This window comes from Suncus etruscus, chromosome 12, assembly GCF_024139225.1.
Source record: "Suncus etruscus isolate mSunEtr1 chromosome 12, mSunEtr1.pri.cur, whole genome shotgun sequence".
Taxonomy (NCBI): domain Eukaryota; kingdom Metazoa; phylum Chordata; class Mammalia; order Eulipotyphla; family Soricidae; genus Suncus; species Suncus etruscus.
In genome coordinates, this window is record NC_064859.1 from 21,618,201 (window position 1) to 21,645,494 (window position 27,294).

Sequence of the window (27,294 nt, forward strand, 5' to 3'; positions counted from 1 at the left end):
TTCTAACATAATTCACATATGTGTGTATATGTGTGTATATACATTTATATACATATAAATATATATTTAATGCCTATCACAATGCTTAGCACGTTTGTACTCTCAATTATATAAAGAATCATTAGAAGATCTTGAAAGAGTTCATTTCATATAAATGACTGATTCTAAAGCAAGAGAGATAATTCAAAGGGAGAGACTAGATATGGCCCTAGTGTTTCCCAGTACCAGAGCCTGAGCAACTTCACACTGCTGGGCCTGAGCAGGAAACCTTTAAGCCTCACACCATACCAAAAGGCTGAACATTATCACCCTCACCCTCAAGGCTCCTAGGGAGCATTACCTCCCAAATGACTTGTTAAATATCTTTCCTAGAGGTATTGCTTACAAAAAGGCACTTTAAACAAGGTATTCAATCTTTTTTGAGGGAAGAGTTGGGCCACACCCAGCACTGCTCATGGATTGTTTCTGGCGGTGCTTGGTGGGGGCCCATCTGCAGTGCCAAACTGTAGTCAACTGCATGCAGAGCAAGCCTTTGACTCCCACATTATCTTTCCAATACAGGTGTTCAAATTCTTATTTTCCTTCCAAATAGGACAATCCCTTAGTCTTTCCTCAGCTTCTGTTTACAACAAAACTTTAAGCAGTTTCTGTTATAACAGCTAATACTGCCCTCCAATATTTATATCCTATACAATTTAAGAAAAGCACTCTATTATAAAGGTGATATAAGTACTACGGTACCTCAAAGTTTTAGGCACACCCCACTCTGGAATCACCCATATCCTAATTTCACATGAATAATCCCTTTCTCTACTACCATACCTTTCCTGGTTCTCAAATTTCCTAAATAAAACTATTGCATTAAAAAACAACTTCTAAGTTTTAATGTAAAATACAGTGATTAGTTTATCATAATATCTGTAATCAGCTTTTTCATTAAAAGGAGGAATTGGGCCAGAGCAATAGCACAGCACAGTGGTAGGGCATTTGCCTTGCACACAGATGACCCAAGACGAACCCAGGTTCAATCCCCAGCATCCCATATGGTCCCCCGAGCCTGCCAGGAGCAATTTCTGAGTGTAGAGCCAAGAGTTACTCCTGAGCACCACCGGGTGTGGTCCAAAGAACAAAAAAGGGAGGGATGATAAAGATTATATTTATTTTTATAAGATAAAATTATTAAAAAAGGGCCCGGAGAGATAGCACAGCGGCGTTTGCCTTGCAAAGCAGCCTATCCAGGACCAAAGGTGGTTGGTTCAAATCCCGGTGTCCCATATGGTCCCCCGTGCCTGCCAGGAGCTATTTCTGAGCAGACAGCCAGGAGTCACCCCTGAGCACCGCAGGGTATGGCCCAAAAAACCAAAAAAAAAAAAAAAATTAAAAAAAACCATAACAAAATAAACTGGATTTTTTTTTATTGTGTCATTTTTGTAAATACAAGGCAAGTAAGTGTCTTAACTCCAGTACTACCCAGTCCAAGTTTTAAAAATAAAGATAATATAATGAAAGGGTTAGGGAAGCAACAAGTTTAGGAGTTGCCTTTTTGTTTTTGAGTCACAATCAGTAATGCTCAGGCTCTGTGTTCAGGAATAAATCCTGGTAAACTCAGGAAACCATATGGGTACCAACCCAGGTCAACCCTATGCAAGGCAAGCAACCCTGACCACGATATTATCCCTCCGACTCCAAAACGTTTAGGAATTTAAAAGCCTAAATTATCTCTAGACTCTCCTTTGGTCAATAGAGATCTACATTTCTTAAGAGCCTAACTTCAAACTATCACTATTCATTCTCATTCTTACTGACCTTTCTGATAAAATGGCTCGATTGCTGAAAGAAAATACAATTATCTAGTAGATATACAGGAAAATATCGTTAGAAGTCCAAATACTTCAAATAACAAATTAACTATGTTAGGAATTTGCCTTGTAAGAGGTCAACTCGGGTTCAATCCTCGGCATCCCATATGGTCCCCTGTACATAGCCAGGGGTAATTCCTAAGTGTAGAGCCAGGAGTAATTCTGCATCAATGAGTGTGGGCCACAAAACCCAAGCCAAAACAAATTGAACTATATGATCATAATTTTATAAGCTTGTACCTGCCTTATAACAAATTATCATTCCTACCTCGTGCTCTTACTCGGCATTCTTCTTTCTCTGCATTTCTTAGTATTTGCTTAGCATGATTCAATGAGGACTCACATTTCAGGAGGTTTTTCACATGTGTAGCCAATGAATCTACACTGCTACCACCATCATCACTTTCTGACAAACCCTCTTCCTCTCTGCTATCTGTTACACTTGATATAGAAGAAGCACATGGAAAAAAATTTAGAACAACGTCAGAAACTGACTCCAAGGAGTTACTATCCCATGAGCAGGAACTTACATCACTACTCGAATCGTTTTTTACAATAGTCATCATTGGGATAACAATTTTATTCCCAATTGTTTTCCTATAAATGTTAGAATCAGATCTCCTAACAGATCTGGCTGATTTATATTTCCTAAGGGTTTCATCTAAAGTCATTCTTGCTTTGTTTTCTGCTTCTTGTCGTGGATGCCTCACTGTAGCTGAACTAATAAGTTCCCAATTTTCAATGCCTGTCTGGCATTTATGATTTGTTTGTGTGCTAATATTCTTCTGTATATTCTTGCTGTTTGGACTTTCCTCTGTGAATGGCTGTCTCTGAGGCAATTCATCATTATATACAACAGTTGAGGAGGGTTCTTTGAAGGAAACAACCTTCTTAGCTTGTATAACTGAAATATCACTAACATCTCTGAAAGGAACGAGGGGAGAAGGAAAATGACAGCGTTTCAGTGCTATATTTTCTGCCTCCATTAAAAGTGTTCGAATCTCTTTAAGAGTTCTGGAATCACCATTCAAATCCTGGATTTCCTCAGAGCCAACACCATCGAAATCTGAAGATTCTGGCTTACATAGTACAATTCTATCATCAGTCTGAGAGCTTAAAGGTATATTGCTTGAAGTACTAGAATGAGAAGAATCCAAATTATCTATTAGCCTCTGGACATGGTCTGAAACAAGTTTGTGTTTCTCACTAGGTGAATAAGTACTGGAGGAAACAGCTGATAAATCAGTAACCTGATCAGCTCCTTCAGTATCACTTGGAATTTTTAGGGTATTTTCATTTCGATGTTTGTCTGGCAACTTCTGTGAGTAGAAATTATCTACTATTTCTCTATGTATTCCAGAATTCACTTCAGTTGTCCCAGGACCAGTTAAAATCTTTGGACTATCTCCATTTTGTTTATCTGGCAATTGCTGTTGAAACAAAATACTGGGTTTGACTCCGTAAGACTTAGAAAAGACCTCCGAGGAAGACTTCTGGGCATCAGTTTCAATCACAGTTAAAATCTCGGACTCCTCTCTATGAGAATAGGAACCAGAGGGAGTTGTTTGGAACTCCATCTTCTGGTCATCCGGTAAAAACAGAGTTGAAATCTTGACTTTATCTTTATGTAAATAAGAATTAGAAGGTTCTACAGGTATCTCAGTCTTTTGGTCAGCTGGTCCAGGAAGAGAAACTTTTAAAGATTGGTCAGTATGATCTAGTAACTCCTGTGGGTAAAGGTGACCAGTCTTCTTTCTATATGAATAGGAATCAAAGGGGACTGTTAGTGTCCCAGTCTTCAGGTCAGCTAGTCCAGGAACATCTGAAACTTTCAAATTATTGTCAGAAGTATCAGACAATTCCTTCTCAGAAGAAAAGATAGGGACTCCTCTAAGTAAGCGGGAAGTAAAGGGCACAAAAGGCTTACCAGTTTTCTGGTCACCTGGTCCAGAAAGTTGTAAGGGTTTTAAAGTATGCTCTTTAGGATGCTTTCCCAACTCTTGCTGGTAAGAGAAGATGGGCTTCTCACTATATGGGTAAGAAGTAGCGGTTACAGGCTTCTGGTCAGTTAGTCCAGAAGCCTGTAAAATTTTTAAAGCTTTTTCAGTAAGATCTGGCCCCCTTTTCCGGTAAGAACTGATTGGCTTCTCTATGTGTGGATAGAAACTTGATGGTAATGTAGGTATCCCAATCTTCTGGTCTACTGGTCGAGAAATAGCTGAAACTTTCAAAGCCTCTTCACTTTGATGACTACCTTGCAACTCCTGCTGGTAAAAATTAGGCTTCTCTCTATAGGAGGAAGGAGGAACACTTTCTATTAGTATCCTGGTCTTTTGTTGGTCACTTATTCCAGGAACAGCTGAAACTTTCTGAGTCTCTTCAGTAAGTTGTCGATCTGGCACACCCGATTGGTAGAAAACAATGGGCTTTTCACTTTGTGCAGAGGAAGGGGAGGGCACTCTTGATATCTCAGGCCTCTGGTCAGCTGGCTCAGTAGCTGAAACTTTTAGTACCTCTTCAGTAAGACGTCTATCTGGTAAACCCTGTTGGAAAACAGTGGGCTTCTCTCGTTTTGAGAAGGAAGGAGACAGTACTAATGTTCCAAGCTTCTGAGCATCTGGGCTAGAAGCTGAATCTTTCAAAGCTGATCTATATAGCAAGTTCTGTTGGTGGGAAACAACAGGATGCTCTCTCTTTGAATAGGAAGAAGAGGGTACTTTTGATATCCTAGCCTGCTTATCAGGTGATACAGAAGCCCCTAAAATTTGTAAAGCCTCTTCAGTAAGATCTGGTGACTTCCGTTTGTAAGAACTGATGGGCTTCTCTATGTGGAGAGAGGAACTAGATAGTATAGTAGGGATCCCACTCTTCTGATCTGTTGTTCTAAGATCAGCTGCAACTTTTGGACTCTGAAACTCAGTTTCAGGACTAACTCGAAACTCCTGTGGGTAGTAAGTAATGGGCTTCTCCCTAGATGAGGAGGAAGAGGATTCTGTGACTATCCTATTTTTCTGGTCAGCTAATTCAGGAACAGATGACACTTCCTGATCCGACTCAATTAAAGGACTACCTAGCAACACCTGTTGATAAGGAATAACAGGCTTTCCTCTATGAGAGTAGAAACTAGATTTTAATGGAAAACTAGTCTCCAGATCACCTGGTCCCAGAGTAGTGAAATTTTTCAAAGCTTCCTCAGGGGCAATACTATCCACCAAATCCTGATGGTAGAAAATAATCGACTTCTCTCTATGTGGGTGGGAACTAGGTGATTCTGAAGGCAACCCAGTCTTCTGGTCTACCAGTCCAGGAATAGTCAAAACTTTTGATTCATCAGGTAGATGACTAAATGGTAAGAGGGGTGGGGGGGAAACAAAGGACTTTTCTCTATGTGCAAATGAAGTCAAGTCTGTCAGTATTCCAGTCTTCTGCTCAGCTGCTCCAGAAACTGCTAAACCTTTCAGTGTGTCTTTGGTGAGTATGCCCGGTATATCCTGTGGGTACAAATAAACGGGTTTCTCTCTAGAAGAGGAAGAACTAGAAGATGTTAACGGTAACCCACTCTTCCAGTCAGCTAATTGAGGAGCAGCTGAAACTTTGAGAGACTCCTCAGATAAATGCTTGTCTGACAAGTCCTGTGGATAAAAATTAAATGGTTTTTCTTTATGTAAGTAAGCAGCAGAGGTTACTCTTGATATCCCAGTACTCTGATCAATGGAAGCAGAAGTAGCTGAAATTTTCTTAGCTTGTTGAGTTAGATTATCAACTGGCAAGTCCTGCTGATAAAAAACACTATGGTCTCTAGATGAGTACAAACTAGACACTTCTGATGGTAACCTACTCTTTATTTCAGCTAGTCCAGGAGCATCTAAAACACCCTTAACCTTGTCAGGTAGAAGACTGCCTGGATAAGCCTGTTGGTAGGAATTACTAGATGTTACTCTAAGAAAATTGGACTCTATCGGAATCCCAGGGCTTTGGTCAGAAGGTAAAACTCTCAGACCCTCTTCTCTTAAGGGACTATCTGGTGATTCCTGGTGATAAAAAATATTAGGCTTCTCCCTTTGTGAGTAGAAATTAGAGGGTGCAGTTTGTCTCTCAGTCTCCTGGTCCACTAATCCATGTAGAGGAGAAACTTTGAGAGCCTCTTCAGTTAGATGGCTGTCTGGGATCTCCTGCTGATATAAAAAACTAGGTTTTCCTCTCTGTAGGAAGGAGGCAGAGGATGTTACTGGTCCCCCTATCTTCTGGTCTGTGGGTCCAACGACGGAAGACTCTTTTAGAGCTTCCTCAGTTAGATGACTGCCTGGTATCTCCTGCTGATAGACAAGGGTAGGTTTCCCTCTCTGGGAGGAGAAAGTAGAGGATGTTATTGGTCTCCCAGTCTCCTGGTCCTTGAGTCCAAGAACAGAAGAAAATTTGAGAGCCTCTTCAGTTAGACGACTGTCTGGGATCTCCTGAGGATAGACAATGGCAGATTTTCCTCTCTGTAAGGGGGAAGTAGCAGGTGTTATTGGTCTCCCAGTTTCTTGATCTGTAAGTCCAAAACCAGAAGAAATGTTGATAGCCTCTTCAGTTAAATGACTGCCTGGTATCTCCTGCTGATAGACAAAGCTAGGTTTTCCTCTCTGTGAGGAGTAAGCAGGTGTAACCCGTCTCCCAGTCTCCTGGTATGTGGGGTAAAGAACGGAAGACTCTTGCAGGGCCTCCTCAGTTAGACGACTGCTTGGTATCTCCTGCTGATAGATAAGGCTGGGTTTCCCTCTTTGGAAGGAGGAAGTAGCAGGTGTTACTGGTCTGCCAGTCTCCTGGGCCTTGAGTCCAAGAACAGAAGAATCTTTGAGAGCTTCTTCAGTTAGACGATGGTCTGGGATCTCCTGTTGATAGACAAGGCTAGGTTTTCCTCTCTGTAAGGAAGCAGATGGTATTACCGGTCTCCCAGTCTCCTCGTCTATGGGGTAAAGAACAGAAGACTCTTGCAGAGCCTCCTCAGTTAGATGGCTGCCTGGGATCTCCTGCTGATAGACAAGGCTAGGTTTCCCTCTCTGGAAGAAGGAAGTAGCAGGTGTTATTGGTCTCCCAGTTTCCTGATCTGTGAGTCCAACACCAGAAGAAACTTTGAGAGCCCCTTCAGTTAGATGGCTGCCTGGGATCTCCTGCTGATAGCCAAGGCTGGGTTTTCCTCTCTGTGAGGAAGCAGGTATTACTAATCTCCCAGTCTCCTGGTCTGTGGGGTAAAGAAAAGAAGACTCTTGCAGAGCCTCCTCAGTTAGATGGCTGCCTGGGATCTCCTGCTGATAGACAAGGTTAGGTTTCCCTCTCTGGAAGGAGGAAGTAGCAGGTGTTATTGGTCTCCCAGTTCCCTGGCCTGTGAGTCCAAAACCAGAAGAATCTTCAAGAGCCTCTTTAGTTAGATGGCTGCCTGGGATCTCCTGCTCATAGACAAGACTGGGTTTTTCTCTCTGTGAGGAAGCAGGTGTTACTAGTCTCCCAGTCTCCTGGTCTGTGGGGTAAAGAAAAGAAGACTCTTGCAAAGCCTCCTCAGTTAGATGGCTGCCTGGTATCTCCTGCTGATAGATAAGGCTGGGTTTCCCTCTCTGGGAGGAGGAAGTAGAGGATATTATCTGTCTCCCAGTCTCCTGGTCCTTGAGTCCAAGAACAGAAGAAAATTTGAGAGCCTCTTCAGTTAGACGACTGTCTGGGATCTCCTGCTGATAGACAAGGTTAGGTTTCCCTCTCTGGAAGGAGGAAGTAGCAGGTGTTATTGGTCTCCCAGTTCCCTGGCCTGTGAGTCCAAAACCAGAAGAATCTTTGAGAGCCTCCTCAGTTAGATGGCTGCCTGGGATCTCCTGCTGATAGACAAGGCTGGGTTTCCCTTTTTGAAAGGAGGAAGTAGAGGATGTTATCTGTCTCCCAGTCTCTTGGTCCTTGAGTCCAAGTACAGAAGAACCTTTGAGAGCCTCTTCAGTTAGACGACTGTCTGGGAGCTTCTGCTGATAGACAAAGCTAGGTTTTTCTCTCTGTAAGGAGGAAGTGGGTGGTATTACTGGTCTTCCACTCTCCTTGTCTATGGGGTAAAGAGCGAAAGACTCTTGCAGAGCCTCCTCAGTTAGATGGCTGCCTCGGATCTCCTGCTGATAGCCAAGGCTGGGTTTTCCTCTCTGTGAGGAAGCAGGTGTTACTAGTCTCCCAGTCTCCTGGTCTGTGGGGTAAAGAAAAGAAGACTCTTGCAAAGTCTCCTCAGTTAGATGGCTGCCTGGTATCTCCTGCTGATAGACAAGGCTAGGTTTTCCTCTCTGTAAGGAGGAATCAGGTGTTATTACTGGTCTCCCAGTCTCCTCGTCTATGGGGTAAAGAATAGAAGACTCTTGCAGAGCCTCCTCAGTTAGATGGCTGCCTGGGATCTCCTGCTGATAGACAAGGTTAGGTTTCCCTCTCTGGAAGGAGGAAGTAGCAGGTGTTATTGGTCTCCCAGTTTCTTGATCTGTGAGTCCAAAACCAGAAGAAACTTTGAGAGCCTCTTCGGTTAGATGACTGCCTGGGATCTCCTGCTGATAGACAATGCCTGGTTTTCTACTCCGTAAGAAGGAAGCAGAGTATGTTACTGGTCTCCCAGTCTCCTGGTCCGTGGGTCCAAGAACGAAAGACTCTTCCAAAACCTCCTCAGCTAAATGACTGCCTGGTATCTCCTGGTAGACCAGGCTGGGTTTTCCTCTCTGTAAGGAGGAAATTGACGAGGTCGTTGGTCTCCCAGTCTCCTGGTCTGTGAGTCCAAGAACAGAAGAAACTATAAGAGCTTCTTCAGATAGATGAGTGTCTGGTATCTCCTGCTGATAGAGAAGGCTGGGTTTCCCTCTCTGGAAGGAGGAAGTAGAGGGTGTTATTGGTCTCCCAGCCTCCTGGTCTATTAGTTCAAGAACAGAGGAAACTTGGAAAGCCTCTTTGGGTAGGCGACTTTCTGATATCTCATGCAGATAGACTGAGCTGGTTTTCCCCCTCTGTAAGGAAGAAGTAGAAAGTGTTATTTGCCTCCTGGGATCCTGGCCTGCTAGTTCAGGAACAGAAGAGAATTTCAGACTCTCCTCAGGCAGATGACTATCTGATATCTCCTGTTGGAGGACAATTCTGGATTTCCCTCTCTGTAAGTAAGAAATAGAGGGTGTTATTGGTCTCCCAGTCTCTTGGTCTGTGAGTCCAAGTAAGGAAGACTCTTTCAGAGATTCTTCAGTTCGATGACTATCTGGTATCTCCTGCTGGTAAACAAGTCTGAGTTTTCCTCTCTGTAAGGAAGAAGTAGAGGGTGTTGGTGATCTCCCTGTCTCCTGTCCTGCTACTCCAAGAACAGTAGAAACTTTGAAAGCCTCTTCAGTTAAATGACTGCCTGGTATCTCCTGCTGATAGACAAGGCTGGGTTTTCCTCTCTGTAAGGAAGTAGATGATATTATCGGTCTCCCAGTTTCCTGGTCCACTAACCCTTGAAGAGAAGAAACATTGAAGGCCTCTCTAGGTAGATGACTGTCTCTTATCTCCTGCTGAATGACAAGGCTAGGTTTTCCTCTCTGTAAGTTAGAAGTAGAGGGTGTTGTTGGTCTCTCAGTTTCTTGGTCTCTTAATCCAACTACAGAAAAATCGTTCAGATGCTCTTCAGTTAGATGACGGTCTGGTATTTCCTGCTGAAAGACAAGTCTGGGTTTTTTGCTCTGTAAGGGTGTTAATGATCTAACAGTGTCTTGGTCTGGAAGGCTAGTCACAGAAGAAACTCTCAGAGCCTCTTCAGTTAAATGACTGGCTGGTATCTCCTGATGAAAGACAACTCTGAGTTTCTCTCTTTTGGGGTATGAAGTAGAATGTGTAATTGGTCTCCTAGGCTCTTGGCCTGCTAGTCCAAGGACAGAAGAAACTTCCTGATCCTTTTCAGTTAGATGAGGGTCTGATAATTCCTGAAGAAAATACTGGTGTGTCTCTCTCTGGGAAGGAGGAGTTACTTTGAGTATCCCAGTCTTCTGAAGATCTGATCCAGGAACAACAGGAATATTTTGAGCTTGCTCAGTTAAATTACTATTTTGTAAGTCCTGCTGATAAAAAACAGCGGGCTTCTCTCTTTGTGAAATGGAACTGGAAGGTGTTTGTGGTATCCCAGGAGTCTGCTCAGTGAATCCAGGAACAGGTGCAACAGCCTGAGCCTGTACAATTAGACGGCTGTCTGACAATGTTGGTGGATAGTCAACATGGGATTTCTCTCCATGTAAGTAAGAGAACTTTCTAGGTGTCCCACTCTTTTGATCAGCTGGTTCAAAGGGAGCTGAAACTTTGATTAGAGTCTCTTTAAGTAAATGACTATCTAGGAGCTCTTGCTGTGAGGAAATGTGCTTGTCTCTATCTGAATAGGAATATAGTGGTGTTGTTTTCTCAGCCTTCTGCTCCTCTAGTTCAGGAACAGCTGAAACTTTCAGACTTTCTTCAGCTAGATGACTGAGTAGCCTTTGATTGAGAGTATCACTATATTGAGGAGACCTTACAGACAACTGTGGAACGTCCTCAGGGGACAAGGGCAAAAGAGATTCAAATTCTGAATCTCCAGAAGTGGTAGAAGTGATGCCTGGTTTCAAGTTTGGTTGTGTAATTTTAGCTATGCCTCCTCTAGTAGTAGGTCCTAAAAAGAAATGTTAATACTGTTAGTATCCTAAATACTAGTGATATTTAAAAAGTATTGCTTATAATGCACTAAAAGATTAAAAAAAAAAAGCAGTATTTCCTGACTTGAGCTTTTAATCTTTAAGAAAAGAATCTTAAAGAAATTGTCATCAGGGGCCAGAGAGATGGCGCTAGAGGTCAGGTGCCTGCATTGTAAGCGCTAACCTAGGATGGACCTCGGTTCCATTCCCCCCTACCCCCCAATCCCATAGGGTCCCCCCAAGCCAGGGGCGATTTCTGAGCACATAGCCAGGAATAACACCTGAGCAATGGTGTGGCCCAAAAAAACAAACAAACAAACAAACAAAAAAAACAAAGAGAGAGAGAGATTGTTATCAATGGGGAAAAATACTGATTAAAAAGTTACATTTTTAACAACAAACTAATGTGGAAATAAATTAAATATTCAATAATACAGTGGGAACTTTAAAAAATGTTGTTTTGGAGCCACATCAGGAGTATTTTTAGATTATTCCTGGTTCTGTGTTCAGATATCACTCACGGTGCTAGAAATTTAAACAAGATTGGCCACGCTGCAAAGCAAGTATTTTATTTAGCCCCAGTATTATCTCTTTGGCCCCTAGCATTAGAGTTTTTTGTTTTCAGTCTATTCAGTATGAAAAAGGTGTAAATCAAAAATTTTAATTTTTTAAAATAATTTTCAATGTCGGGGTCAAAGAAATAGCACAGCGATAGGAGTAATCACTGAGTGCCGCTGGGTGTGGCCCGAAAACCAATTAATCAATAAATAAAGTTTAAAAAAAAGAATTTTCAATGTGACATAAAATACGTCTTTATGCTGTGGACTGTCATCCTACCTATAACGTAATGAACTAGTTGGTTGTAATGCTATGCTTATACTAACAGACTGACATGAGATCCCTCAGAGACAAAATACATATATTTTATGGATTAGCAGAAGGTCATCAGCTAACTTTCATAAATTCACCTCTGCCCATAGGTCCTATAAAAACAGGACAAGGACCCAAAAGATTCTCTCAATTAGTTGAGTTTAAGTGACTCTTTGAATAAAAATAGTTGAGTATACAAAAATAAAAATTTTATATTACACTTCTCTCTCTCTTATCTATCTATCTCTCTCACCTCTCCACATTTCATTTCTAAAAATTTTTGTTTTTTGTTTTGAGGTCACACCCAGCAGCACTCAGGAATTACTCCTGGCTCTACACTCAGAAATCGCTCCTGGCACACTCAGGGGATCATATAGGATGCCAGGATTCGAAACACTGTCCTTCTGCATGCAAGGCAAATGCCCTACCTCCATGCTATCTCTCTGGCCCCCATTTCTAAAGATTTTGAATCTAATTCTATATAACATGAGCAAGAGTTTATAATTTACCTGAAAATAAACTATAGAACCACAGATTCAATATCAATGGGAAGAGATGAGAAGATATAAACACATAGAACTAACTTCCTATAATGAAAGTATTTCTATTTTTATTGCATTATAGAGTATTTAAACTTTAAAACTAATACACTTATTTTCTTAAAGTGTTTACTGCTGCCAGCAAAACAATAAAGTGCTTTGCATGCAGCTGACCCTACCTAATTCAGTCCCCAGCACTCTAAGTGGTCCCTGAGCACTGCTACAAGTGATACTGAGAGGGGCCGGGCGGTGGCGCTAGAGGTAAGGTGCCTGCCTTACCTGTGCTAGCCTTGGACGGAACGCGGTTCGATCCCCCGGCATCCCATATGGTCCCCCAAGCCAGGAGCGACTTCTGAGCACATAGCCAGGAGTAACCCCTGAGCGTCACCGGGTGTGGCCCAAAAACCAAAAAAAAAAAAAACAAAACAAGTGATACTGAGCACCTTTAGGTGTGACCCAAAACATGGGGAAAAAGTATGTATTTACTATGTACCAGTTACTGTCCTAATTATATAAAATGAAAGCAATAAGCAGACAACTCCAGCTTATATTCTAATAGGAAGGAGACAAAACAAAACCCTGGAAAAATAAAAAAAATATAGGATGTCAGATTGTGTAAAAATGGTTTATATGTAAAATATAATCTACACATTACACAGAGAAGAATTAAGTTTCAACGTTTTTAAAGAAATGCTTTTCAAAGTGGAGAAATTGTTAACCTGCAGAATCTAAGTAGATGTAAAGTGGAATATAAAATTCAACATTTCTTTCGTTTTTCTTTAAAGATAGCATTTATTTAAACTTACTTACAAAAATATGAGGAGAAAAAAAGTGAGAAAAAACAAGTTCAAAAGACAACACAGGCTTCCCCAGAGTCCAAAGAGATGGAGAGACAAGCAAGAAGATATATGTTAAAGGGAGAACGGTGGCTTGAAAATCAAGTTTGAAATCCAACATTTCTAACATTTAGCCTTGGTGATTTCCAATGCTATTAGACCTCAATATATTTTGAGTAATAAAGAAAAATAAATTTTTTTGAGAAAGTGACAAAAATAAGCCTTTGAGCCTTTTAGCTCTATAAAAACTGTAACACTTTTAACTCTATTAATAAAAACTATTCAACTCTTTTAATTCTACTATAAAATAATTATAAATGAAAATTATAAATACTAAATAAACACTTTTAACCAGCACTACTGTCTTTCTAAATCCCTGGTAAGTTTCAAAAAGTAGCAGAAAATTGACTGAACTGAATTAAAGGGTAAATTATGAAGATATAAGGAATAATTCAAACTCTTCGAGGGAAAGTAAGAGAAGAAAAGAATGAACCTTCACATTGACTTGAAAGGAATATGAGCTATACAATTGGTTCGGCCACACCAGTGATGCTCAGGCATTACTCCTGGCTATGCGCTCAGAAATCACTCCAGGCTTGGAGGACCATATGGGACACTGGGGGATTGAATCATGGTCCATCCTATATTACTGCGTAGCAAGGCAAACATCCTACTGTTTGTGCCACTGCTTCGGACCCACAAGAAAAAGCCTCAAAAATTAAGAAAAAGAAAATACTAGCAACCCAAATAAGAAATGCATAAAGAAGAAAAAAGCCTTAAACTACCTTGATTCAAATTGAAATAAAAATATAGCTTACCAAAATTCTGGAAACAGAACAAGCAATTCAATAGAGGCAAATTCACAGTGATAAATGCTTATCTCAAGGACCAAGAAAAACTCTACCAACTTGCTTTTTACATCTCAAAGAACTAGAAAGGAAGTACAAAAGAAGGCCAGATAGTTGACAGAATAAAATAGAAACTATACAGTTGAGATCATTGAAATTAACACCCAGTTCTTTAAAAACTAAAATTCTATGACTGTTTTTGTTTTTTTTTGTTTTGTTTTTGTTTTTCGGGCCACACCCATTTGATGCTCAGGGGTTACTCCTGGCTAAGCCTCAGAAATTGCCCCTGGCTTGGGGGGACCATATGGGACGCCAGAGGATCGAACTGCGGTCCTGATCCTTGGCTAGCGCTTGCATAACAGCGATCCCTTCTCTGCCCTAACTACACTCCCCTACATTCTGTGGGAAGAGTCCTACCATGGACTGGTCCTCCTGGCCCTAGTCTCTATTGTCTTGGAAATTATTACTAACTATACTATTTTTTTAATATCAAACAAATGTGATAATACTATATCCATCTCCCTGGTTCTGGCTCAGCATACTACTCTCCATATCAGTCATATATAAGCAAATTACATGACATCATTTTTCGAAGAAATAGATCAAACAGTCCTGAAATTTATATGCTACAATAAACTTCCATGAATATTTAAGGAATCCTTGGGGATTCCACAACTTCACAACTTCAAAACATATTACAAAGTAGTAGTAATTAAAACATCATCGTGGAGTTGGAGAGATGGCATGGAGGTAAGACATTTGCCTCGTATGCAAAGGACGGTGGTTCGAATCCTGGCATCCCATATGGTTCCCCAAGCCTGCCAGGAGCGATTCCTGACCATAGAGCCAGGAGTAACCCCTGAGTGCTGCCAGGTATGACCCAAAAACAAAACCAAAACAAACAAACAAATTGTATTAGAATAAAGACAGATCCTTAGATCAGTGGAATAGACTTTAATATCCTAAGTCAGACCCTCAAGTATATAATCAATGAATCTTTGATAAAATGGCAGATACACAAAGTGAAGCAAGGAGAGCCTCTTCAACAAATGGTGTTAGTAACACTGGTCAGCTACATGCAAAAAAAAAAAAAAAAACTTAGATCTCACTAACAGAATGCATACACAAAAATTAAATAAGAATGAATTAAAGACCTAGGTAACAGACCCGAAACCAAGTACAAAAGAAAACATATGCAGAACTTGCCATGACATTGAAGCTAAAAGTAGCTTCAAGCATGAAACACCACTGACCAAGCAAATATATACAAATGGGTCTGCATTAAATTAAGAAGCTCTGCACCTCAAAAGGAACGATCAGAATACAAAGACCATGGAATGGGAGAAATCATTCACGCAATATCCAACTGATAATTGGTTAATATCTAAGATATATAAAGTACCAGAAGAGCTAACCAAGAACAAAAACATCTAACCCCATCAAAAAATGTGGAGGGGACAGAGCAATAGCACAGCAGGTAGGGCCTTTGCCTTACACGTGGTTGACCTAGTTCAATCCCCGGCATTCCACATGGTCCCCCAAGCCTGCAAGAGTAATTTCTGAGGGCAGAGCTAGAAGTAACCTTTGAGTGATGCAACTGAGTGGGGCCCCAAACCCCACAAAGTATGGAGAATAGATTAACAGAAACTTCCTCAAAGAAGAAATACAGATGGCCAAAAGGCACATGAAAAAGTGTTCCTCATCACTAATCATCAAGGAGATACAAATCAAAACAACAGTGAGATATTTCATACTACAGAGACTGGCACACATCAAAATAAACAAGGACAACCAGTGTGGATATAGAGAGAAAGGGACTCTCATTCACTGCAGGTGAGAGTGTTGACTGGTCGACTCTTTTGGGAAATAATATGGACATTCCTCAGAAAAACTAGATACTGAGCTCCTATATGACCCAGCAATACCACTAGTGGGAAATACCCAAAATACCATAAAACACAATGCAGAAAAGTCCTCTGCTTTCCCTAAACACTTTATCCAAGTGTCTAAGAACAAATAAGTAGATAAAGAAACCATGGTACATCTATACAATGAAATACTGTGCAGCTGTTAAGATTAGACTTTAATAATAAATTATGGCAAAAACCCTAACATCAATTACATGTGGAGGCAGCAATCACAAACCATATTATCCCTCCAAACAACATGAAGACAAATAGGTCATTTTTGATACTATATTAATAAAAATCAATAGAGGCTTTAAAATAATTCAAGAAACAAACCTATAAGAAAATTAAAATACAGTGCTCCAACCAGATACAATTTTTATTTTCCTTTGATCCACTTTCTTGAGAACTGACTCCGTCCACAAAAGCTCAAAGCCTCCATTCTTATCTTACTCCTCTCTTTGAAATATGCTAATGACATTTACTATGTATTATATAAGTCAATGAGTTCTACAGAAGTTTATAATACACTTGTCATAGTGCTCCAAAAAACAATAAGTTTCTTATGCAAACAGAACAGTAACCAAAAAAAAAAAAAAAAAACCACAAAACTAACAAAAACTCAGCTTTACCAAAGGCATTTAACTATAGCTGAAATTTAATCATATATTATAGTCTTCTTACATTTCTATATTTTCAAATAGACACCACACGAAACAATCTAAAAGTCAAACTCAGGGGCCAGAGAGATAGCATGGAGGTAAGGCGTTTGCCTTTCATGCAGAAGGTCATTGGTTCAAATCCCAGCATCCAATGATTCCCTGTGCCTGCCAGGAGCGATTTCTGAGTGTGGAGCCAGAAGTATCCCCTGAGCACTGCCGCATGTGACCCCCCCTCCAAAAAAAAAAAAAAAAAAAAGTCAAACTCAGCATGTGCCTACAACTAAATTCACTTCCATACTTGCTAAATTCTCCATAATTCTCATTAAAACAAATTTCATTGTATCATTTTCAATATCTCCTGCATTTTGAAGTCCTCCAATACTTTAAACTGTACTTATTTTATCCCATTTGTAAATAATACAGACTCATACTAAGGATCTAATTTTGTACCATGGCTCAGCCCACCATAATATAGGAGCCACGGAATTTGCCAATAAAAAAAAAAAAACATAAGCAACTGATATCAAAAGCTTAATTCAATTAAGATTTATTAAACAAAAACAGTTCTTTTTTATTTTTGTTTGTTTTTGGACCATACCCATTGGTGCTCAGGGATTACTCCTGGCTCTGCACCCAGAAATCGCTCCTGGCAGGCTAGGGGGACTATATGGGATACACCCCCCCTAGGTCAGCAGAATGCAAGGCAAATGCCCTACCATTGTGCTATCACTCCAGCCCCAGACAAACAGTTCTTTTCTAACCTTTTTACCCAATTTAGTGGGGGGAGAAATTCCTACATGATTATTATGGAAATGACTAAATATATGACATCCAAACTTAGATAAGAAAGCAGTGTGAGGGCCAGAGCGGTGGCACAAGTGGTAAGGTGTCTGCCTTGCCCACGCTAGCCTAGGACAGAGCGTGGTTTGATCCCCTGGCATCCCATATGGACTCCCAAGCCAGGAGCGATTTCTGAGCCTTATGGGGCACTGGGGATTGAACCCAGGTCCATCCCGGCTCAGCTGCGTGCAGGGCAATCACCCTACTGCTGTGCTATTGCTCCAGCCCCTATATAAGGGAATTCTGTAAACCCTATAGAAATAACTAATTTAAAGATTTAAAAATCATAGGGAAGTTAAAATGTTTGGAAAAATGGTCATTTTAATGAAAAAGGAAAGAAACAATAAAAAAAAGAAACATATGAAAGCAACTGTAAGTCAGGAAATGTAACCCCAATCATATCAATAAGAACATCAAATTTGGAGTAAAAACATGAACAAGATCTAACAATGTACTGTTTAGAAGAGAGAGCTTCAAATAAAAACAATAATAATAAAATAATAACAATGATAGTAATGTGGGCTAGGACCATTGCACTTTAGTATAGCACATGTGCTCAATGGTACATATATTTTCCACATATAGAAGATTGATAACTAGTGTTACACATATGCACACACGCATACACACATAGCCCAAAAAAGGGAGAAGAAGAAAGAAGAAAAGGTAATGTAGTGGGTAGGGCACTTGTTTTGCATGTGCTGAGCCGACTTCACTCTCCTGCATCTCATATGGTCCCTCCACCCCACCCCGAGCACTGATATGAGTGATTCCTTGAGTGCAGAGCCAGGAGTAACTCCTGATCATTAACCAGGTAGAACAAAATAAAAAATTAAAAAAAGGAGGATGGGAGATAAGCTGTATAATTATTTGTCATAATACCTGGAGCACTTAATACTGGTAAAAGACAAAAGAAACTTAAAAACAAAATAACAAAAGTGCCATAAATTAAAGAGGGACAATTTATAACAAAAATGTTGCATCAGGAATATAATTATAAGCATAAAGATAGTAATAATGTATAATCTAAAAACATAAATCAAATGCCATGAACTCGAAATACATTAGTAAATCTGATACAACAGAGAAAAACAGACAAATATAAAACAGTATGAATTGGAGATCTCAATACCTACTTTTAAAAATGGAGGAAAGAAGATCAATAAGGACACAAAAGATTTGAACACTGTTAAGCCCACTAGAACTAAGACACCTATAGAACACAAAACTTAACAACAATAGAATGCACATTCTTCTTAAGCACAAACTGTACATTCTACAGGATAAACTAACCTACATAGGAGGAGAGAAAACAAGCCTCAATAAAATGCATTAAAGCATACACAGCATATTTTCTCCAATAAAAATGAGATACCAGTAACAAGAGGGAATTCACAAATACATAGAAATTGAACAGCACACTCCAAATAACCAAGGACCAATTAAAAAGAAAATACAGGGCCCGAAGAGATAGCACAGCGGCGTTTGCCTTGCAAGCAGCCGATCCAGGTGGTTGGTTCGAATCCTGGTGTCCCATATGGTCCCCCGTGCCTGCCAGGAGCTATTTCTGAGCAGACAGCCAGGAGTAACCCCTGAGCATCGACGGGTATGGCCCAAAAACCAAAAAAAAAAAAGAAAATACAATGCAAATCAGAAAATATTTTGGATTAATTAAAGCACAACAAATCAAAACTCAGGGCACTGCAACTAAAATTGGATTTAAAAGAATTACTGATATAAAGACCTAATATTCAAAAGATTTCAAATCAATAACTTAATTATTTGTTGGGGGGGGGAATGCTTTCCAAACAGTGCCTCGGGGCTCTTAAGACCAATTCATGCAATATTTATTAGTCAATCACACAGGATATTTAATGCTTGGTTCTAATAATGTGGCACTCTTGGGGCTAGAAAATGCTTGGAATCACTGGAGTTTCATTCTGCTATTCACAGGGGCCACAAAGTTTGTACCTGGAAGTACTTGAGGAGTCATGTGCTGCAGAGAATTGAACTCAGGTCCTTGAACATGCAAGGGTATGCACTTCAATCCCTATCTCTGTTCTCAATAACCAAATCTTGTATCTTAAGAAAAATTTAAAAGATCTAACTATAACAAAAGCAAATACAAGGAGGAAATGATAAAAGCTAAAACGGAAATTTTAAATTTGGGTAGAAAAATAGAAAAATTGAAGTTATTTTCTTTGAAAATATCAATACAATTTCAGCTACATTAAAAAGGGAGTGGGAAGGAAGTACAGGGAAATAGCTCAGTGGTGTAGCATTTACTCTCCATATACCTTATGTTCAAACGACCAGTAACATCAAACAATAAAACAAAAGGTAAGAAATATTAAACTTAAGAGATGAGAAATAATCAAGCCTACTCTTCTCTGTCTTTCCTGAACTCTGGAAGCTCTCCTCAGAGCCCTGGGAAGCGAACTCCAAAAAAACTACTTTCGGAAGCTAGCCAGCGAGCCAGTGAGTGAGTAAGAAATGGCTGGATGTGGGGGTTTCCAGGCAGAGTGCTGATTGCTCTACCTGCAGAGTCTCCACCAGGCTGTGCTTCTTCTGAGGAAACTGAGGACCTGAAGGGAGCCCTGTCCTACTCTTCTCTGTCTTTCCTGAACTCTGGAAGCTCTCCTCAGAGCCCTGGGAAGCGAACCCCAAAGAAACTACATTCGGAAGCTACCCAGCGAGCCAGTGAGTGAGTAAGAAATGGCTGGATGTGGGGGTTGCCAGGCAGAGTGCTGATTGCTCAACCTGCAGAGTCTCCACCCGGTTGTGCTTCTTCTGAGGAAACTGAGGACCTGAAGGGAGCCCTGTCCTACTCTTCTCTGTTTTTCCTGAACTCTGGAAGCTCTCCTCAGAGCCCTGGGAAGCGAACTCCAAAAAAACTACTTTCGGAAGCTAGCCAGCGAGCCAGTGAATGAGTAAGAAATGGCTGCATGTGGGGGTTTCCAGGCAGAGTGCTGATTGCTCTACCTGCAGAGTCTCCACCCGGCTGTGCTTCTTCTGAGGAAACTGAGGACCTGAAGGGAGCCCTGTCCTACTCTTCTCTGTCTTTCCTGAACTCTGGAAGCTCTCCTCAGAGCCCTGGGAAGCAAACCCCAAAGAAACTACATTCGGAAGCTACCCAGCGAGCCAGTGAGTGAGTAAGAAATGGCTGGATGTGGGGGTTTCCAGGCAGAGTGCTGACTGCTCTACCTGCAGAGTCTCCACCAGGCTGTGCTCCTTCTGAGGAAACTGAGGACCTGAAGGGAGCCCTGTCCTACTCTTCTCTGTCTTTCCTGAACTCTGGAAGCTCACCTCAGAGCCCTGGGAAGCAAACCCCCCAAAAACTGAAGCTACCCAACAACTCTCCTCAGAATCCTGGGAAGCGACCCCAAAAATACAGCATTCTGAAGCTGCCAAGCAAGCGAGTGAAAACTACACCTGTCCAGTGGGGCCCGACTGTGAAAAACTTTGAGTGCTGCCTGTGTGTGTCTCTCTACTATCCTGTTGCGTGAACCTCTTGAGAGTGGGCTGAAAAGAGGCTCCAGAAGGCACTTAGCTCCACTTCGCTACGCAGCCGCGCGCTCTTTTTAAAAAATAACACCATCACAAGAAGAAAAAAAAAAAAAAACACACTAAGAACTGTGTTGGATCACAGAAGCAAGAACTTCTCTCCAGACTGTCTTCTCTGCTGTGTGCTCGGGCCTAAGATTTGATCCTGTGTGAGGCTTCATCCACGGAGGACTCCTCTACCTTGGAGGCAAGCCTGCCCATCCAGAAAGGGCGGAGCCAGAGAAGTGTGCTGCCTGCATCATATAACAAATGAATACCACCACAACACGTAGAAAAACCCACAATACAAGTGTGACAATGGAGAAACAACGCAGGCCAGCATCAGACATAGAGAATGAAGATGACAATTCTGATGACCAGTTAATGACCAACCAACTAATCAACCTCTCAGATAAGGACTTTAGAGTAGCAATATGGAAGATGCTCAAAGACCTCAAAAAAACCATGGATAGAGTGGAACAGAACACTAATAATAATCAAGAAAATTTGAAGACAGAAATCACAAAACTCCAAACTGAAATAACATGTCAACTAACAGGCCTGAAAAAATCAGTAAACGAAGTGAATGACAAAATGAATTGGCTCTGGGACAGGGTATCAGAAGCTGAGAATAGACTTGGTGCTGTGGAAGATGAGATACATAACAATTCCATACAGCAGGAGAAATTGGAAAAAAAAACTTAAAGCAAATGAACAGACAATGGAAAAATTAGTCAAAGAATGGGAACAGATGAAAATAGAAGTCTATGATAAGATCAACAGAAACAACTTAAGAATCATTGGAGTCCCAGAGACCCAGGAAGAAAATTTCCAGGAAGAATCAATGGTCAAGAACATCATTAAAGAGAAACTTCCAGAGCTAAAGAATATATGTGATCAAATCCTGCATGCTCGAAGAGTACCAACCAAAAGAGACCCAAGAAAAACCACCCCAAGACACATCCTAGTCACAATGACAAATCCCACAGATAGAGACAGAATTCTGAAAACAGCAAGATCAAAAGGGGAAATTACATTCAAGCAAGCATCCTTGAAATTTACAGCAGACCTGTCACCAGAAACACTCAATGCCAGAAAGCAGTGGTGGGATATTGTGACAAGACTGAATGAAATGAATGCTTCACCTAGAATACTGTACCCAGCAAAACTCACTTTCCGGTTTGACGGAAGAATACATGGTTTCACAGACAAAAAACAGCTCAGAAACTTTATAGACTCAAAACCAATCTTAAGAGAAAAACTGAAAGACCTAATTTAAAACAAGACTAACCAAAAGACACACCAAATTTCGATATAAAGATGGCATTAAATCCCAGGACAATTCTTTCTCTCAACGTCAATGGACTAAATGCACCAGTCAAGAGACTCAGAGTGGCTAAATGGATCAAAAAACTCAATCCAACCTTCTGCTGCCTACAAGAAACGCACCTGAATAGTCAGAACAAACATAGACTCAAAATAAAAGGCTGGAGAAAAATTATCCAAGCAAACAACACCCATAAAAAAGCTGGAGTGGCCATACTAATATCAGATAATGCAAACTTTATACTCAGGAAGGTTGTAAGGGACAAAGATGGACATTTTATATTAATCAAGGGGTATGTAGAGCAGGAAGAAATAACTCTCCTAAACATATATGCACCAAATGAGGGGCCAGCAAAATATTTAAAACAACTGTTGACAAATCTGAAAAACAATATCAATAACAACACAATAATTGTGGGGGACCTCAACACTGCTTTGTCAACACTGGATAGGTCAACCAGACTGAAACCCAACAAGAATATATTAGACCTGGGGAGAGAAATGGAAGAAAGAGGCCTAGTGGATATATATAGGACACTCCATCCCCAGAAACCTGGATACACATTCTTCTCCAATGTACATGGGACATTCTCCAGGATAGACTACATGCTGGCACATAAAACATACCTCCATAAGATCAAGAGGATAGAAATTTTGCAGACTACCTTCGCTGACCACAAGGCTCTGAAATTATTTGTGAATTCCAAAGGGACTCAGAAGAAAAACTTTAACACCTGGAAGTTAAACAGCCTCATACTCAATAACCAGTGGGTCCGAGATGAAATCAAGGAGGAAATAAAAAGGTTCCTGGAAACAAATGACAATAAAGACACAAACTATCAGAACTTATGGGACACAGCAAAAGCAGTACTGAGAGGAAAATTTATAGCTTTGCAAGCACACATCAGGAAGGAAGAAGGAGCTTACCTGAGTAGCTTAATGACACAGCTAATAGAACTAGAAAGTACTCAACAAAAGAACCCAAAAATAGGAAGACAGAAGGAAATAACAAAGCTGAGAGCAGAAATCAACGAAGTGGAAACCCAAAAAACAGTCCGAAAGATCAACGAAAGCAGAAGTTGGTTCTTTGAAAAAATAAACAAGATTGATAGACCACTGGCAAACCTAACAAAGAAAGAGAGAGAGAGAAACTTGATAACTCGTATTAGGAATGAAAAAGGAGAGATCACTACTGATATGACAGAGATTCAAAGGGTAATCAGAAACTACTTTGAAAAACTCTATGCCACTTAAATTGAGAACCTGGAAGAAATGGATAAATTCTTGGACTCTTATAATCTTCCACGGTTGAAGGAAGAGGATGTAGCATATCTAAACACCCCCATCACCATTGATGAAATAAAAATGGTAATCAAAAGTCTACCCAAAAACAAAAGCCCAGGCCCAGATGGATTCACTAATGAATTCTATCAAACTTTCCAAGAGGAACTACTACCAATCCTGGCAAGACTCTTTCATGAAATTGAACAAGTGGAAACACTCCCAAATAGCTTTTATGAAGCCAACATCACCCTGATACCTAAACCAGACAGAGATGCTACGAAAACAGAAAATTACAGACCAATATCACTGATGAATGCAGATGCAAAGATCCTCAACAAAATCCTGGCAAATAGGATTCAATACCTCATTAAGAAGATCATCCACTACGATCAACTAGGTTTCATCCCAGGAATACAAGGATGATTTAACATCTGTAAGTCTATCAACATAATACACAACATCAATAACAAGAAAAATAAAAACCACATGGTCATATCAATAGATGCAGAGAAAGCATTTGATAAGGTCCAATACCCATTCTTGATCAAAACTCTCAGCAAGATGGGAATGGAAGGAACCTTTCTCAATATAGTTAAGGCCATCAACCACAAGCCAGTGGCAAATATTATCCTCAATGGAGAAAAACTAAAAGCCTTCCCTCTATATTCTGGCACAAGACAAGGCTGTCCTCTCTCACCACTCCTATTCAACATAGCACTGGAAGTACTTGCTATAGCGATTAGGCAAGAAAAAGATATCAAGGGAATCCAGATAGGAAAGGAAGAAGTCAAGCTCTCACTGTTTGCAGATGACATGATGCTCTACTTAGAAAACCCTAAAGACTCTATCAAAAAGCTTCTAGAAACAATAGACTCATATAGCAAGGTGGCAGGCTACAAAATTAACACACAAAAATCAATGGCCTTTCTATACACCAATAGTAATAAGGAAGAAATGGACATTAAGAAAACAACCCCATTCACAATAGTGCCACACAAACTCAAATATCTTGGAATCAACTTGACTAAAAATGTGAAGGACCTATACAAAGAAAACTATAAAACTCTGCTCCAAGAAATAAGAGAGGACACGCGGAAATGGAAACACATACCCTGCTCATGGATTGGCAGGATTAACATCATCAAAATGGCAATACTCCCCAAGGCATTATACAGATTCAATGCTATCCCTCTAAAGATACCCATGACATTCTTCAAAGAAGTGGATCAGGCACTTTTGAAATTTGTTTGGAACAATAAACACCCTAGAATAGCTAAAGCAGTCATTGGGAAAAAGAATATGGGAGGAATTACTTTCCCCAACTTTAAACTTTACTACAAAGCAATAGTTATCAAAACAGCATGGTATTGGAATAAGGACAGACCCTCAGATCAGTGGAATAGGCTTGAATACTCAGAAAATGTTCCCCAGACATACAATCACCTAATTTTTGATAAAGGAGCAGGAAATCCTAAATGGAGCCAGGAAAGCCTCTTCAACAAGTGGTGTTGGCACAACTGGCTAGCCACTTGCAAAAAATTAAACTTAGACCCCCAGCTAACATCATGTACGAAGGTAAAATCCAAATGGATTAAAGACCTTGATATCAGACCCCAAACCATAAGATATATAGAACAACACATAGGCAAAACTCTCCAGGACATTGAGACTACAGGCATCTTCAAGGAGGAAACTGCACTCTCCAAGCAAGTGAAAGCAGAGATTAACAGATGGGAATATATTAAGTTGAGAAGCTTCTGCATCTCAAAGGAAATATTGCCCAGGATACAAGAGCCACCCACTGAGTGGGAGAAACTATTCACCCAATACCCATCAGATAAGGGGCTAATCTCTAAAATATACAAGGCACTGACAGAAATTTACAAGAAAAAAACATCTAATCCCATCAAAAAATGGGGAGAAGAAATGAACAGACACTTTGACAAAGAAGAAATACACATGGCCAAAAGACACATGAAGAAATGCTCCACATCACTAATCATCAGGGAGATGCAAATCAAAACAACAAAGAGATACCACCTCACACCACAGAGAATGGCACACATCACAAAGAATGAGAACAAAACAGTGCTGGCGGGGATGTGGAGAGAAAGGAACCCTTATCCACTGCTGGTGGGAATGCCATCTAGTTCAACCTTTATGGAAAGCAATATGGAGATTCCTCCAAAAACTGGAAATCGAGCTCCCATACGATCCAGCTATACCACTCCTAGGAATATACCCTAAGAACACAAAAATACAATACAAAAATCCCTTCCTTACACCTATATTCATTGCAGCACTATTTACCATAGCAAGACTCTGGAAACAACCAAGATGCCCTTCAACAGACGAATGGCTAAAGAAACTGTGGTACATATACACAATGGAATATTATGCAGCTGTCAGGAGAGATGAAGTCATGAAATTTTCCTATACATGGATGTACACAGAATCTATTATGCTGAGTGAAACAAGTCAGAGAGAGAGAGAAAAACGCAGAATGATCTCACTCATCTATGGGTTTTAAGAAAAATGAAAGACATTTTTGCAATAATAAATTTCAGACACAAAAGAGAAAAGAGCTGGAAGTTCCAGCTCACCTCAGGAAGCTCACCACAAAGAGTGATGAGTTTAGTTAGAGAAATAACTACATTTTGAACTGTCCTAATATTGAGGATGTATGAGGGAAATGCAGAGCCTGTTTAGAGTACAGGCAGGGGTCGGGTGGGGAGGAGGGAGATTTGGGACATGGGTGATGGGAATGTTGCACTGGTGATGGGTGGTGTTCCTTTTATGACTGAAACCCAAACACAATCATGTAGGTAATCAAGGTGTTTAAATAAAAAAAAAGAAAAAAAAAAAAAGAAATTATCCAGGGCAGAAGCAGTGGCACAGTGATAGGTAGTGTTTGCCTTGCATGCGGCTGACCTACGATGAACCGTGGTTCAATCCCCTGGTGTCCCATATTGTCCCCCAAGCCAGGAGCGATTTCTAAGCACAGAGCCAGGAGTAACCCCTGAGTATCACCAGGTGTGCCCCTCCCCAAAAAAGAACAAAAACAAAAAGAAGAGAAAAGAGAAAAGAAATTATCCCAGGAAAGATAGAGAAACTTGTAAACCAACTGTAGGTGGTGTCTTTTTTTTTTCTTTTTTTTTTTTACAACAGCTATTGAGAAGTAAATTAAAAAATTGTGATTACGGGCCCGGAGAGATAGCACAGCAGCCGAGTTAAAAAAAAAAAAAAAAGAGAAATAATCAAGACATTTCTACACACCTTATAAAATGCAAATTATAAAACTTATTCATAATAATTATAATGTTTAAATAGGCATAACAAAAAGAAAAGCAGTATTAGTAATTTTTAAACTTTCAACAGAAATAAACCCGGAAGCATCACTGTGACTTCCATACCAAAAAAGAAAAAAAAAACTTTATTTATATACTCTTCCAAAAACCACTCCTGGCTTGGGGGACCATATGGGACTCCAAGGGATCAAACTGAGGTCCATCCTAGGTTAGCACATGCAAGGCAAACACCCTACCACTTGCATCATAACTCCTGCCCCAACACCAACTTCTTTATTAAAACTATTATGACATATAGGCCTTCACCATTAACAACTATACGTTGTTTTTACATGTCAAAAGACCCACTTGAGTGGTAAGAACTTCTAACATGCTCTTTAATTCTCACCCCATCCTCCACTCATGGGGGTGGTCCTATCTTTTCAATAAATACCGAGGTCCCAGCCTCTTCCTGTTGTTCCACGTGGTGGAAAAGTCCCCAGATGTGTTTCATCTCTCCTCAGCCTGGTTGGGATTATTTCCGGCACCAGCCTTGCTCCAGACCCACTTCCCCATTCCCTGTGGGATTACAATGTGTAGATTTCCCCATATCTGGCACTGGAACAAAGACCTGAGATGTCCTCAATGATAGTACGAATACTCCCTGTTATATCAGGTTGATAATCCCCTTTTGGATCAAGGCTATAATAGTGTGATAGTTTTGGAACGAAAGCACTAAGCTTTTTACCATGCCTTTTACGATATCCTTTAATAGAGTGGTAGCATGCATACTAGGCAGTTTGGTGTTATTCTTAGGAGGC

The 27,294-nt window shown here is 40.4% G+C and overlaps 1 protein-coding gene across 1 annotated transcript in view; it reads right to left on the reverse strand.

Annotated features, from left to right (window-relative positions):
- The window catches only part of ALMS1 (ALMS1 centrosome and basal body associated protein), a 135,269-nt gene that overhangs the window by 51,831 nt on the left and 56,144 nt on the right, over positions 1-27,294 (reverse strand). The window contains 5 exon segments of the mRNA XM_049784566.1: positions 2,128-3,210; positions 3,487-5,601; positions 5,860-7,056; positions 7,333-10,151; positions 10,290-10,509. Of these exon segments, the coding sequence (XP_049640523.1) occupies positions 2,128-3,210; positions 3,487-5,601; positions 5,860-7,056; positions 7,333-10,151; positions 10,290-10,509 (7,434 nt within the window).